Genomic DNA, 14,199 nt, shown 5'->3' with positions numbered 1-14,199 from the left:
AGTCGTACTTATCATTTATTCTTGGCTTACTTAGAATTGGCTTTGCAACGTCACAATTAATCGTTTATGCTGATCGGTTAGAGTTGTTCGTCAAAGCTGACCTCAGCAAAATTCGAAAACGATCAAAACTTCTTCAAAAACACAATGAGTGCGCGACTGCAAAGTGAAGATCTGATCGACAACACCAAGACTAAAATTAAAGTAAGATTACATTTACTGTGTTTTTCCGGTGTAATATCGACGTCGATTTACTTGACTTATTATCTACGCACAGTGTCTAAACTTTGGGACAATCTGATATCAGCCATGGCTAACTTTCTACTTCATTATCGTTACTCCACGTTACACAACGGAATTACAAAATTTTGTCACGTTCTTCGACTATAAATACCGTAAACGATTATAGTGGGACCGTCTAAAAATCTTCGAGGGCTATATTAACATAGATGATTGGAAACGGAACTGAAGTATCAAAATCAATTACAGGAAATAAGAAAATATTTTATTGGTGGATATTATGCAAAGGTGATATTATAATAAAAATGATCGGTACAAAACTAATCTAACGTGATGCAAGTTGTTCATTCCGAAGTGCAAGGTTCCTGTGAGAGTTTATCGGTTTCATCGACGGTACCGGGAGAACGAAATTCCTTGGTAACATGCTCCATTATTTCCACCAGATTCTCGCTAGGAAGTCCAACGAACTTTACACTTTCTTTCCAAAGTATGGCGGCCTTTTCATAGTCCAATGCGCCGGGTGAAGGCTGGTGTACCGCACACTCTCTGGAAAAAGAAACAACTTTTGTAAAAAAAAAAAATTACAAATGACAGAAATCAGTTCGATTTGGAGTTGGGATTAAAGTTGATTAAGTTTAATACGAGTAATAAAGTCCCGTCTGCTCGGCTGCAGCTTCGTCAACGGCGCAATGAATGGTCGTCTGCGCACCCTGTTCAACAGATTTAATGAACGTCCGGAAGAATCCGAAAACTAATCTCAAACCTCGGGAGATGGTTTGCTGAAAATGGCGGGCTAATTCAGAGTCGATGACTCCTGGATGGAGAGCGTAGACATTGACACCGGTGATGTCCGTCTCTGAAATTGAGGGTTCCTTGGTCAGTGCTGCCCTTTCTCCAGGAAAAAATTTCTCATTTTCTCCACGTTTCGTAATAAGTTTCACCTCTCAATCGACGAGTCAATTCTCGCGTGAACAACACATTGGCCAACTTGCTTTGGCAGTAGGCTTTGAAGGGGGCGTAAGACTTCTCCGACATTAGATCTTCGAAGTCGAGTTGACCTCCTGAGGGGGTGGAGTAAAAATTTATCAATCTAGGGTGTAACTCGGATTGAATATAAGTTCCGATCGCAATGAGAGCTTTGGAACTGGTCTAAGGTCAAGGCGTGAAAGAACAACGACGTGAACAAGTCTCGTTGATGTTTGATTTATGCAATTTTTACTTATTGTTAGGTGTGGAGTTCTCACGCGCATGAGCCGCGGACGAAACGTTGATTATCCTAGAACGGTTATCAGAGTCTTTCCGATCGGGAACCATCAATGGCAGGAGTAACAGCGTCAATAGGAAGTGGCCGAGGTGATTGGTGCCGAATTGTATCTCAAAGCCATCCTCCGTGACCCCTTTCGGGCACATCATAACCCCAGCGTTGTTGATGAGGACGTCGACGACCAACTCCGTCTCGTATACGCGTCTCGCGAACTCTCTGACACTGGCCAAACTAGTCAGATCCAATTTGCAGACAACGAGTTCACCGGGCCCGCCAATGAATTGTTCTCGTTTTGGACTGAAATGAGAAGAAGAAACGCCGCGGTTTAAAATTCAATCCAAGTGTATCTTATGCGGAACGCTTGTGTTTTCAATATATTCATTCGTCTCGCATCTGCGAATTATTTTTGATCGATTCTCTATGAATTTTCAGGAAAACGCCGAGACCTGTGATGGACAATTATAATATCATTGGATACTGGTTCAGAAAACTATTGAAACCAGCTCGAGAAGATCAAAAAAATCTTCCAAATCCGCGGTACATTTAGTTCAAACGCATACTGAGAGGTGTGTTAGTTTGCACGAGTCGTGCATAAAATTCTGTTCGTACTCGGAAGGTGGGACGGCTTTAAGTTCCTCCACAGCGGCGTTGGCCTTGTCAACGTTTCTGCAGGCCAAGATGACTTTAGCACCTGCAACAAATGATTTCGAATTCGAACTTATAACCAGACATGTCATTTTACACATAGTCGAAGTGTGTATTATGTTATTCTAGTCTGCGGTGTCACCGCAAACGGTGATTATCACAGTTCCAGCAGCAGCAGTAACAGGAAACCGCAGAAAGCCTCACCTCGCCAGTAAAGATCCCTCGCCGTTTCTTTTCCAATGCCTGTGTTAGCCCCTGTTATTATAACAGTTTTTCCAGTCAACCGCGCCTTGCTTCGACAGGAGCTACTGAACGGCCACATTTTGGTTCACCCTCTGTCCGAAGAACGGCAACCGTTGGTGAAAGCCTTTCACAAACACACGCGGCACAGTCACCGCTCGACTTTTCCAGCTTGAACGTTTCCGCTCGACGTATTTTACCGTCAGCCCGCAGTCACCGGCGAGCAATGTCTCCAAACTTGTTCAACATCCATCGGTAACCACGGTTCGAGGCAAACTTGTAAACTGCGATGGGCGCTGGCGTCAGTTTCTTGCAAGGCGGTAGCACGGAATTACGTAGTATCTTATCGCGCGAGTTTCGAGATAAAAATACGTATTAAAATAGACTAGCAGGAATTCAGCCGGAGCACGTGGACAGCAGCCGGCAATTTCTCATGCCGAATGTAAACACTGAGTATTATAGTCATTGGAAGGTCGTCGCACTTTCCATATATTTCGAATCAATTGCATGCGGTTGAATACCGATCAGCGTGAATTCAAATTTGTGCAGATCTGCTTCTACACTTTGGGAAACTAATCACGTCGTTATTCATTCGTCCTATCTTTGCAAGTATTTTCACCTAATTCGCCTGCGGTTTTTTTTTGTAGAATCCCGCTTATCCGATGTGATGGGTAAATATTTCACAACTGCAACTTTCCAGCAGGTACTCCCCCTATCACAAGGGAAATAATAAAACGGCTTACGTAATTGCCCGGGGAAAAGAAAGAGACGATATCGAAAGATGTTATAAATAAAATTCTCCGGAACTCGAGTGGTAAATTTGTGGACGTGTGAAGTCGACGAGTATCTTACGCGCGTGGACAAGAATACTATCAACTTTTGACGCTTGGTTAGACGTAATCCTCATACGCCCACTTATTTCGCAGACTGTTTGGAAGGAGTGGGAAATTTATAAATGTTGCGGTTTAAACGGCGGTGCCAAACGTCAGTCGAAGACGTTGACGCGTGCGGGAATTTCAAACGAAATTAATCACCAGATTATCGCCACACTCGAGCAGATCTGCTTCGAGACATGAGAGCACGCAGCTCCCTCCATTTGGACGTAATAACGAAAATGAGAGAGAAGAGGAAAGCGAAACCGGAACTGATAAGTCCCGGCACCGAGCTGAGCGCGGTACTCGCAGATTCTGAATTTTACGTCATGTGGGAACGGTTAGGAATGTTTCATTCATCCGGAATCGTTTTGCGTAAAAAACGATCCCGGAAAATCAACGGTGTTTTCTCGTCGGCAAATTCCATGAAACGGAACCACATATATCACAGGATCCGTCAAACATCCTGGAGCTTCAGAAATGACGTGGAAAAAATCGTGAAAGTGAGGAAACGATTACAACAAGGCCCTTTAAATCAAGTGAGTTTCTGCCCAAAACTGCGGTTTAATGATGTAAATCATAGAGATTTCCTTAAAATCGCAGGTAAGATCTGAAACCATCCATGCACGAGTATTTCCGTAGTAACACGGAATACTTGAAAATAATGCTCAATACTCGTATATAACGAATCAGGAAATACTGACTTTCGCCGACTCGCAATATAGAGTCGATTTTCCTTTATTGTCATCCGGAGTTTTTCACGATTACACATCCCGAACGAATTTACCCGTTTAAACTGTAATATTGTATTTACATGTATTACGTTTTGTACTCGCGCAATATGTTTCATCATTTGTGCAATCCGATGAAATTCATACATAAACGGTTCGCATTACGAAAATATAGGTAAAAATCCGACGTTGTCTTTAACGCTTAATCTTCATATTTGTAAAAACTTAAGAGCTCATACATTATTGACATAGATTATAATTCTGGATCATTAGCATAGCCGTGGAATGATGCTGCAATTATTATTATGCCGTCCGAATAAAGAAGAATGTTAATTGGACAGGTATTTTATAATCAGTAGGTAAAATCCGACATTTTTAGGGTTTTTTTTACTATTATTTCCGAACGGGGGTTACCAAGTTATTGCGACATTGACCGTTGCGTTTTTTTTCCTCAATCCACGTTATAACTTTTGTCAGACGAACGTGTTTACGGACTAGATTTGATTTATTATATCCTACTAGTTGTTTCAAATAACTGATAATATCTATTCGACAATAATCGATAGAAGAAATATATAGTCATACGCGAATATATTTTCTCGTCATCATTTCCACAATGTGATCAAAATGCGTAAAATAATTGTCATGGGAATTTTGAAATTGCGCATCATTTTCCACATAAAAATATTAGATTCACACCATTGCCTGTACACGTACTTATAACGTTATAGGTATCATAAGCATTTCCGTATAACTTGTGCATCCAAATTTGAGGAGTTAATTACATTGTTGATAAAATGTAAATAAGTAAGTAAGTCTAAACGTTGCGAGCTTGGTCATTGAAAATAATAGATGCAATTAAATGTAAATCAAATTACCAAATTGTGGCGGGTTTTTGGCACGCATAAATTTTGTAAAAAATGTATACAAAATGCGCAGATTTGACGTTTAGAGAAGAAAATTATCAGTAAAAATGAGAAATCTCGATTCTGCCGAAAATGCCAAAACCTGTGAAAAAGTTTACAGAATTTGAGTTTTCTGATATTGTAATTTAGCAATAATCGTAAGGCAGGTAGTCACTTGGTTCGACATGACTGCCAAGTCAAACTTTCCCTGTAAAAAACAAGGTCCACGATCTATGGGCGTCATGGAGTCCTATTCGAGGTCAGAAAAGCCAGGGAATTTTGAAAACCCACAGAACCTGGTAGCCTAGGATTCCCGCTGGCAATGGGGAAAGTCCCGTAAACGGATGGGCCGATGACACATCCGAGTAGCAGATATCCACTCTTCGACGTCCCCCGTAATTTACTTAAAGACCGGCAAACGAACGCTCTCGAAGTCATTCCAGCCTTGGTCATTGCTCAGAACCACCAGGAAAACAACGAAAGTCGGTCGGAGCTTGTGGATTTTCCCCTTCCTTCCGAAATCAGTCGGCAAATTTAAAGTTTAATCGCGAACTCGGCTTTGGATTTGCCCAAAATAATAGTGCGCGACGTGACATAGGCGACGATGGACCTTCGACCCTTATTTCTCGCCGGGATCGGTTTTCTCGCCATCTCCGTTTTCGGCCTGTCAAACGGACTCAAGAATTCGAACGTGGTGGAAACATCGTCGGAAGTGGTGCCGATTCAACTGGAAAACTGCTCCAGCATCCCGGCTGCGAATTTCCAGTGCGTCAGAACCGAAGATTGCATGGACAAAAGGCGACCGGCTGACCAAAAATTCTGCAAATGGGAAGGCAAACCGACTCACGTGTGCTGCTTGAAAAAACGGTAAGGAGTCGAGTGAGTCACGTGCCTGGCTGGTTGAAATTCATTGTAACAAATAATAAAAGTAAAAAATAATGCGGTGAAACAATTCGTGACTTCCTTGTAAAAATCCGATCGATACAGGCGTTTTTGCAAGGAACAATTAGCACAAATTGGTTTATGGTGTTATGGTGTTATGCTGTCGGTAGAAATTTGACTGATTTCGAGTCAAAGTTATTGAGAATAATTTGGTCTACGGTGATTTTCATCGGCTTGGAATGTGGCAAATAGATTTTCCTCCTCCTTGCGGATGTGGTTTTAACGCTCTGACGTTTAGCAGTGATCGTCTTATGGGGGGATTGGTACGGAGACTTAAGCGAGAGTATCAGTCATACTACGACGATGATGACTACGAATCCTCGATAGAGTATTTCAATCACGACCATCGTGGCTGGAGGCAGGAGTACTATGACTGGGAAACGCCGTGGATGAAAGATGGGCGACATGCGGGTGACAGGACTAAGCATGATTTTGGCCGTGACTACGATGACGATTCCGTAATAATCGAAAACATAGGCTCGAGAGGTGCATTCGACAGTGACGGTAAGAAATTGGTAATTCATTCGATCGTTTCAACGTTTCATCCTGTCTTGAGGATTGGATTTTACGTCACGTCGGCACACCGATTGTGAAATGTATTAAGCTGTATCCTGTCATTGATCCTGTCTTCATTACGTAGCGTTACGAGGAAAAATTTCGCCTGCATAAAACTGTCAGGATAAAAGTATAATTTGTTTTAAATCGGATACGCGCGACGGGATCTTGTTCAAGAATCAAGGAAGTTGGTTGGTTTAATCGAATACGTTTCACCGCCACGAATGCAACGACACAAGCTGCTTATCATTATCAGTCCAAAAAAAGGAGAAAATCGTAAAACCTTGAATTTATACATCCGTGACCCTTGACCGTAATAGAATATCAATCCTGTGGTTTCCTGACCGAGCAGTACGTTCGTTTGTGTGTAATAAACGGTCGCGACATTCGGCTGATATGATAAAAATGACTAATTGCAATTACGCTCACACCACATTCTCACTTCCCGTAGATGCGGAATGCGGCGTTTTGGCGGAAGAAACAAACGACAAGGTGGCGGAGCGAATTTTCTACGGCACGCCCGTTCAAACAGCCGCGTCGTCTCCATGGATGGTAAACACGTAAAATTTTGTGGTTGTTTAAAAAAAAAAAAAAATTCTCACCACAAAAATAAACGTATTGAGAATAATTATAGCGCACGAATGAGTTCGTTAATCTCTTCTTCCGACGCAGGTTGCGATCGGGCAAACTGAGCCAACCGGGAAGCCAAAATTCTTTTGCGGCGGAGCTTTACTCAGCAAAACAATCGTCTTGACCGCTGCCCACTGCGTTACGCAACGGTGAGAATTGCGCTTTTACTTTCGGCTGTCTTTTGCAAAGTCATGCTTATTCTTTCGGCCGTCTCCTCGTTTTTTCTCGTCTTTGAACAAAGGCGACCACGGTGTACTTACATTATCTTGCATTCGCAGGTCGCCCAACATGGTCAGAGTCGGCGAGCTGGACATGAATTCAAACACGGAACCTGCTGAGCCTCAGGACTTAAGAATCGAGTCATCGACGATTCACCCGGATTACAGCAAGCCTCGCCACTACGACGACATCGCCGTTGTCAGGCTGAAGACCCCGGTCAGGTACTCCAAGTATGTCAGACCGATATGCCTTCCTCCGGACGACGGAAATTTGTACGAGAATGCTGCAGTCACGCTGACCGGATGGGGAGTCGTCAAGTCCGGTAAGTGTATCCTGATCGTCCTTCCGTAACTTCGAAAATGACGTTCTAATCCTGATTATTTTCTCCAGACGGTAAAGCCAGTCCTTTGCTTCATAAGGTGGAGATAAACGTCATCACCAACTCTCAGTGCAACGACAGGTACAGAGATGCTTTGAAGGCCAGTCGGAACATCCGGGCCTTACCCAGGGGTATTATTGACTCTCAAATGTGCGCCAAGGACAGGTTTGGAGGCAGAGATGCGTGCCAGGTGAGTTATCATACAGTACCTAAGCCCTGGCGAAACAATGGCTGACAATGTGCTTGAATTTTGCAATTTTATACCCTGACAGAAAATTATTCGATTCGAGTAGGGTTTGTTTCATTAAAAATTATTTTGATCTAGATATCAAATTCTAAATTCAAACAGTCACCGTGTAATGAGAAAAAGAATAAATAAATAAATGAACCCCGATAGAATCGAATGATTGGCTGTCGAGATATATAAATTTTCAATATTTTCCTACTTTTTTAGCGGTCTACTTGTAAATATCCCGTCAATTTACGACCTGCAGCGTTTTCGGTTTGAGAAATCGCTGCACAGTTGCCGGTCTTTTTGAAACATTTTCCGTCGATAAAACCGACGCACAGAGTGCACGAAGATAATTTCTTTTTTTTTTCCCATTATAACGTGAAGATTGACTCGCGTATTGAAATCGACGCAAGAATTGTAATATCCCGTTGTTAACACGGAATAAAATTATTTGTAGGGGGATTCTGGAGGGCCGATTGTCAGGCATGACGGAAGAAGACGGATCGTCGTAGGCATCGTATCGTCGGGACTTGGCTGCGGAGAAAGAGATCATCCGGGAATTTATACGCGGGTTTCGCGTTACACCGACTGGATTCGCAGCTTCTTGTAGAGTGGTTTTAATCTTAGATTATAATTTAAAGGTTAAACAATCCGAAACTTGACTGATCTCGGTAACTAAAATGCTCAGAAAATTGCGCCGTAAATAATACGCAATTTTTAAATCTCACTTTTAGTTTTCGGTATCTCACTAACTTTTGGCAGTATTTATATCTATTTATTTGTAATTAATTTATTACGAGTTGTGAATATCGGGTGTTTTATAATTCATTAATAAATAAGATCCTGAAAATTCGGAATCTAGTCGTTGGTAGAAAACTCTAAAAAAAAACAAAAAAAATATTTCCGTACGAACCCTTCCTCGCCCCAATGCATAAATAGGAATTTCCAAACTAATTTAGAAAGCCATTAAAGCCTTTTCGTTCGAAAGGCATGAAAAAAAAAACAAAAAAAAAAAAATGCAGCCAATGGACTGTCATTGTTAGTTTATTTTGGCAGTTGCAGCTTTGCTTCAAACAGTGATTTATAGGCTGAGTCATGGCATTAGCAGAGCTATTATCGAAGGTTGTTAAAAAGAAAATGTACGTTTGAGGTCCGAAAATTCACAAGTTTGTAGGCGTAGAAAATATTTTATTGGTGGATAAAGTTTACGTGTATAGTTTGAGAAATAATCGTGTAACAAAACATTTTTATTGCTCCCCTAACACGGCAAGTCAAGTTATGTACAGTATTTTTGCAGTCATTGCAGATATAATAATATTATAGGTACTCGAGTTCATAATACGTTGGTACCAGTCGAAACTGTGAAAAAGAAAAACCTTCCGTGAGAAGATCAGTTCTCACAATATTAATACTACCCCAAGGTCAGTTTATACGTTTATTTGCTTGAAATTGATGAAATTCAATTCTGTTTGAAAATGAAAGTTCAACCAAGCATGAGTAGAGAAAGTCTCAATGATAATTAACACGCGGTTCCTGATATTAGACGCCTCGCTACGGCGGAAGACTTACACCTGTGAGTCAGAGACGAAACATTAACGGTCCTGTAACAAGGACCAGTCCTTTCGACTCTGAATGATGCTTGAATTAAGAAACGAAAACAAAGATGCCTCACTCGGAGCACTGCAACCACCGGCTGGTCATATTTGGACCACACTAAATTCGCAGACGCGATATCAACGCCTGGCTGTCTCGACTACTCTTCGGATAGTGCGGGCAATGAAGATTTTTTAAGCTCAGGTGGTCGGCACAGGATCGTTAGTGCTCGCGATAGTTTATTCGTTGACTACGGTATAAAGTCCAGGGACCAAGCCAATAGAGGTTCAAGATAAATCGGCCATCGCCAACGGCAATCTGCTGCACTTCAGAACTCAGTTACGAACGACAAGTGTCTGCGTCTCATCGTACGGGCGGAAGGATCAAGTGTTTGTCAAGAAGACCTCTGGGGGGGAGAAAGGAATCTGCGCAAAGCCGCAGGCACTGGATTTTAGTTTCTAGCCACCGACTTCACGGTTAATCGCTCTTCACTGCTTGGTAAACAATGCCAGCGGGTCATTAGGCCTTTCAAATTGTCGACGTCGATATCGAGTTTCGGAAATATTTTTCTGCATGTAAACAGGACGTACTAATCTTAACCGCAACTTGTCGGCCTCAAGCTGCATAGCGGCTTAGCCTAGAGCTTCTCTAATTTGTCCGAAAAAGTCACTGCACTTTGCTATCTGTCTTCTAGCACCCATCGAAGCAGAGTCTAGATATGATCTTTATTGGGTCCGGCCTGACCTGCAGTGACAAGGACAGTGCGATGGTCCTAGTATAGCTCTCATTGCCGAGATTGGTGTGCACTTTCACATGGCCATGATTTCTCTGAGAAAAAGATCCTGCATTCGGTAAAGTAGTTGGCAGTCCGTCTTCCGCAGAATCGTTCTCCACCAGACAATCGAGGTGAACGTGATCCTGCAGACGATGATGGCCTTCTACGAAATCGCAATAGAAAATTCGTAGAAAGCATGCCGTTTCTTTACTTTCGCGTCATGTGAAAATTTATCGGGGTGTTTTCATTTATTTCACATCGGCAAATTAATCTTGACCGATTCTCTGTAAATTTTCAAGGACATGCTTAGGTTCGTGATGGATGATTTTAATAGCATTGGAAACTGGTTCGTGGTCACGTTTCAGAAAACGAATGAATCTGGCTCGAGAAGATCAACAAACATTTCGGAATGCGAATTACATGAGTTCATTAATTACGTGAGCTCAAAATAAGGGGGAAGGAGTCGACCAAATCTCATCAAGGATCAGGGGGTTTCAATTTAAATAAAAAAGAAACACTTCACGTAATTAATGGACACCCCCAATCTACTGAATGGTCACATTTTGTTTGACCTTCTATCCGAAGAAAGGCAATTAATATGTTTCTTTTGCAAACAGTACGATTCAAGACGGATCATAATCGACCACTTTCTTTTTGTTGATATAACGTTCCGATTCCAAGATGACATTGATCAGGAATTTTTCAATTTCTTCGACCCCAAAACTTTCGCTAATGAGATCTTCGGTACGGGGTCTTGAAATTTTTTTCAAAAAATCACGGCAGGTCCGCTCAATCTTGAAGTTGTCAAGGTGCAGAGGTGGCCGAGTTCACATGCAAAGCCCCAGATTGTAATAAGTATGACTTCTGAATGGTGAAATTTACAATTTATAGAGTTGTGTAATGCACTCTACATATAAAATGCTTTCTTTGTTTTTATAACCGATATGAACTGCCGAAGCCCAGAACCGGTTTAAAACCTTCAGTGATCGTGTAAGCGGAATTTACGCTTTGATTATTCCGCAGCTAGAATCTTATTTCGACCTAAGTAAAACTGTTTATCGCACATGGCGGTTACTCAGCACTAAACAATCTTACCTCGGATCAAATTAATGCATGGTATTTGAAATTCTATCGGCTTGGGGCACACGGATTATATGAATAAGACGATCCAGGGGAAGGAAAAGGCTAGCTTGATCGCTTCTGCAAGAAAGAAGGAGACGAAAGAGACGGAGAGAGGATGGGAAGCGACAGCAAAGATGGGCGACGAGATACCTGCAAGAAGCCGTCGACAGAACGTCCAATAATTTGAACAGCTCTTAGTTTTCGACTTACATCGTGACACAAAGGTTGTTATTTTAGAAAAATAGTGCGTCGAGTAAAGTAGGCATGAAGTTACGGTTTAAAATGCTTCACGCTCGTGCCCTGAGACCGTTGCGATTGATAAAACGATTTCAAAGCGGAGTAAAAACAGCGCAGGATGTCAAACCCTTCAAGGATATTCCGGGGCCGAGATCTTTCCCTGTAATTGGAACCCTGTATCACTATTTGCCGTATTTTGGTCAGTATAAACTTTATTAAGAATATCAGGTATACAATTATTATTCTCATTGTGTGCTGAATTCGGCACCGTTTGATCGCGGATGATAATATAATAATCCATTAACGAATGGTACATCGTAGCTGATTCACTCCAAGATCTCGGCAAATTATAATCTCTGTTTACAAACAAAAATATAAATTTAGAGCGAGTTACATTTAAGCTGGTACCTTAAGCCGTTTTCACTCACGACCGTGGATGCGAAATAAGCCTAGCAAATCGATTGATGCTTGAGAGTTTCTCTGGTCATAAAAATTTTCATCGATTCGATAGGAAAATACAATTTTGAGAAACTCCACGAGAACGGTGCGAAGAAATTGAAGCAGTACGGTCCGCTGGTTCGTGAAGAGATTATACCGGGAGTTAACGTCCTCTGGGTCTTTCGCCCTGAAGATATAGAGGAAATATTTCGCGTGGAGAGTCGCGAACGAGGCTTGTATCCGAAACGAAGGAGTCATCTTGCACTGGAAAAATACCGCACCGACAGACCCGCCATTTACAATACTGGCGGTCTTCTGCCTACGTATGTAAAAACATGAAATAAGCGTTTCGACATCTGTGAATTGGGAACACTGTATAAATTAAGTTTACTCAAATTTCTATCAGAATGACAATGAGACGCAGAATCGTAAGAATTTTCTTTTTTTTTCCCCCTCCAGTAATGGATCAGACTGGTGGAGGATTCGACGGGAATTTCAAAAGGGTTTGAGTCGGCCTCAAAACGTTCGAAGTTATTTGCCAGAGACGGACGAGGTGATCGGCGAATTTATCCAGTTCAGTACGCAGGCGAAGCATGAAGATTTTCTACCTGTGTTGTCGAGATTGTACTTGGAATGTAATGGGAATTGGAATTTCAAACAAAGATAACGTAAAATTAAGAAAAACGCGATCCAACTATTGAGTGTGCGATGAAAAATGACCTGTCGTTAATTTCCAGTAACGTGTCTCGTGGCCTTTGACGTTAGACTGCACAGCTTTTCGCCCGATGAATTGCACAGTGATTCGCGAAGTTCGAGACTAATAGACGCGGCCAATTCCACGAATACTACTATCTTAAAGTTGGACAACGGGCCGCAGCTGTGGAGGTTCTTCGATACGCCGATGTACCGGAAATTGTGCAAAGCCCAAAGCTTCATGGAGGAGTAAGCGCGCTAAGATAACAGAGACCACCTTCGTTCTAGTTGCACCAGTTAATGTTCCATTTTTTCTTTTTTTTTTTGCAAAGAGTCGCTGTGGACATGGTGAGCAGGAAAATTGAATCGATGAAACAGACGAGCTCACCAACCGAGAAGCAATCACTGCTCGAAATGTACCTGAGCAATCCGAACATCGACGAGAAAGATGTAATCGGAATGGCGTGCGACATGCTCCTTGCGGGAATGGACACGGTGAAGAATAATCAAAAACTTGCGGACTGCAACAACCGATACGACTGTTTCCTTAATTTTTTACGGGTTATTTCAGCTGGCGAATAGCACGTCCTTTGTGCTTTATCATCTGGCCAAAAATCCCGAAGTTCAAGAGAAGCTGCACAGAGAATCGATCAACTTGTTGCCGACGACGGACAAACCGATCGACGGCGATGTGCTGAACAACGCGACTTACACCAAGGCAGTGATCAAGGAGACATTCAGGATGAATCCGATTTCCGTTGGTGTTGGAAGGATTCTGCAAACGGACGCAGTTCTGAACGGGTATCACGTGCCGGAAGGTGTAAGTAAAAGGAGTTCGATCATTCGTTGGCTTAGCTGCGTGAAACTACCCAAGACCGACTGTCGCACGACGTTTATCTGTGAACACCGATTTTTTTTAGACCGTTATCGTGACTCAGAACCAAGTGATATGCAGACTTGAGGAAAATTTCAACGATCCGATCAAGTTCAAACCCGAACGATGGATTCGGGAGGGCGAAGCGTCATCGGATGCACCTTTCAACCCCTTTTTGGTTATTCCGTTTGGCCACGGTCCTCGATCATGTATCGCGAGACGATTGGCAGAGCAGAATATTCAAATATTCTTGCTGAGGGTGTGTTGAAAGTTTGATAGTATTTTTAGATCCTTGGTTCCGGAAGACAAAGTCATGCTCATCCTTCTTCTTCAGATCTGTCGGGACTTGAAATTCTCGTGGGAAGGAAAACTGTTGGACTGGGTTTCGCTGCTCATTAACGTACCCAACGTGCCAATAAAACTGAACTTTAGCCGTAGAAAATAAGGCTAATTCGGTCTGGGAAAATCAGATTTTGTAACTGATCTTCATCTATTTTCGTTCGAAATTTGAAGAAAAAAATCTTTCGCATATTATGCCAGAGCATATTCACATTGTTTTTCTAATGTTTCATCACCCGTTCCTCGATTCGCCACTTTTGAAACAGTAGCGATTTGG

The 14,199-nt window shown here is 42.2% G+C and overlaps 3 protein-coding genes across 5 annotated transcripts; 2 read left to right on the top strand and 1 right to left on the bottom strand.

Annotated features, from left to right (window-relative positions):
- LOC124174383 (retinol dehydrogenase 12-like) lies at positions 1-2,491 on the bottom strand. The gene is made up of 6 exons (XM_046553486.1): positions 2,351-2,491; positions 2,111-2,192; positions 1,482-1,798; positions 1,179-1,298; positions 880-1,093; positions 1-783 (listed from the first exon to the last, which is right to left on the bottom strand). The coding sequence occupies exons 1-6, from the start codon at positions 2,466-2,468 to the stop codon at positions 582-584; spliced, it is 1,053 nt and encodes a 350-aa protein (XP_046409442.1). The 5' UTR covers positions 2,469-2,491; the 3' UTR covers positions 1-581.
- A 905-nt stretch (positions 2,492-3,396) lies between these two features.
- Positions 3,397-8,791, top strand: LOC124174381 (venom protease-like). Of its 3 annotated transcripts, none has more exons than XM_046553480.1 (8): positions 3,397-3,797; positions 5,117-5,761; positions 6,075-6,340; positions 6,843-6,943; positions 7,064-7,170; positions 7,300-7,562; positions 7,631-7,809; positions 8,309-8,791. In XM_046553480.1, the coding sequence occupies exons 2-8, from the start codon at positions 5,499-5,501 to the stop codon at positions 8,459-8,461; spliced, it is 1,332 nt and encodes a 443-aa protein (XP_046409436.1). In that variant the 5' UTR covers positions 3,397-3,797; positions 5,117-5,498; the 3' UTR covers positions 8,462-8,791. The 3 variants fall into 3 exon arrangements, with proteins under 3 accessions (XP_046409436.1, XP_046409437.1, XP_046409438.1); XM_046553481.1 differs by having other exon boundaries at positions 3,397-3,861; XM_046553482.1 differs by having other exon boundaries at positions 3,397-5,761; positions 6,078-6,340.
- A 2,497-nt stretch (positions 8,792-11,288) lies between these two features.
- Positions 11,289-14,129, top strand: LOC124178621 (cytochrome P450 302a1, mitochondrial). The gene is made up of 8 exons (XM_046562111.1): positions 11,289-11,777; positions 12,090-12,339; positions 12,476-12,651; positions 12,754-12,958; positions 13,042-13,204; positions 13,281-13,529; positions 13,630-13,842; positions 13,918-14,129. Exons 1-8 carry the CDS (start codon positions 11,606-11,608, stop codon positions 14,026-14,028), a joined length of 1,539 nt encoding a protein of 512 aa, XP_046418067.1. The 5' UTR covers positions 11,289-11,605; the 3' UTR covers positions 14,029-14,129.
- Positions 14,130-14,199: the final 70 nt, after the last annotated feature.

This window comes from Neodiprion fabricii, chromosome 1 (genome assembly GCF_021155785.1).
Source record: "Neodiprion fabricii isolate iyNeoFabr1 chromosome 1, iyNeoFabr1.1, whole genome shotgun sequence".
In the NCBI taxonomy this organism is placed as follows: domain Eukaryota; kingdom Metazoa; phylum Arthropoda; class Insecta; order Hymenoptera; family Diprionidae; genus Neodiprion; species Neodiprion fabricii.
Note: the sequence above shows the minus strand (reverse complement) of the source record. Positions and strands in the feature narration are given on the sequence as shown.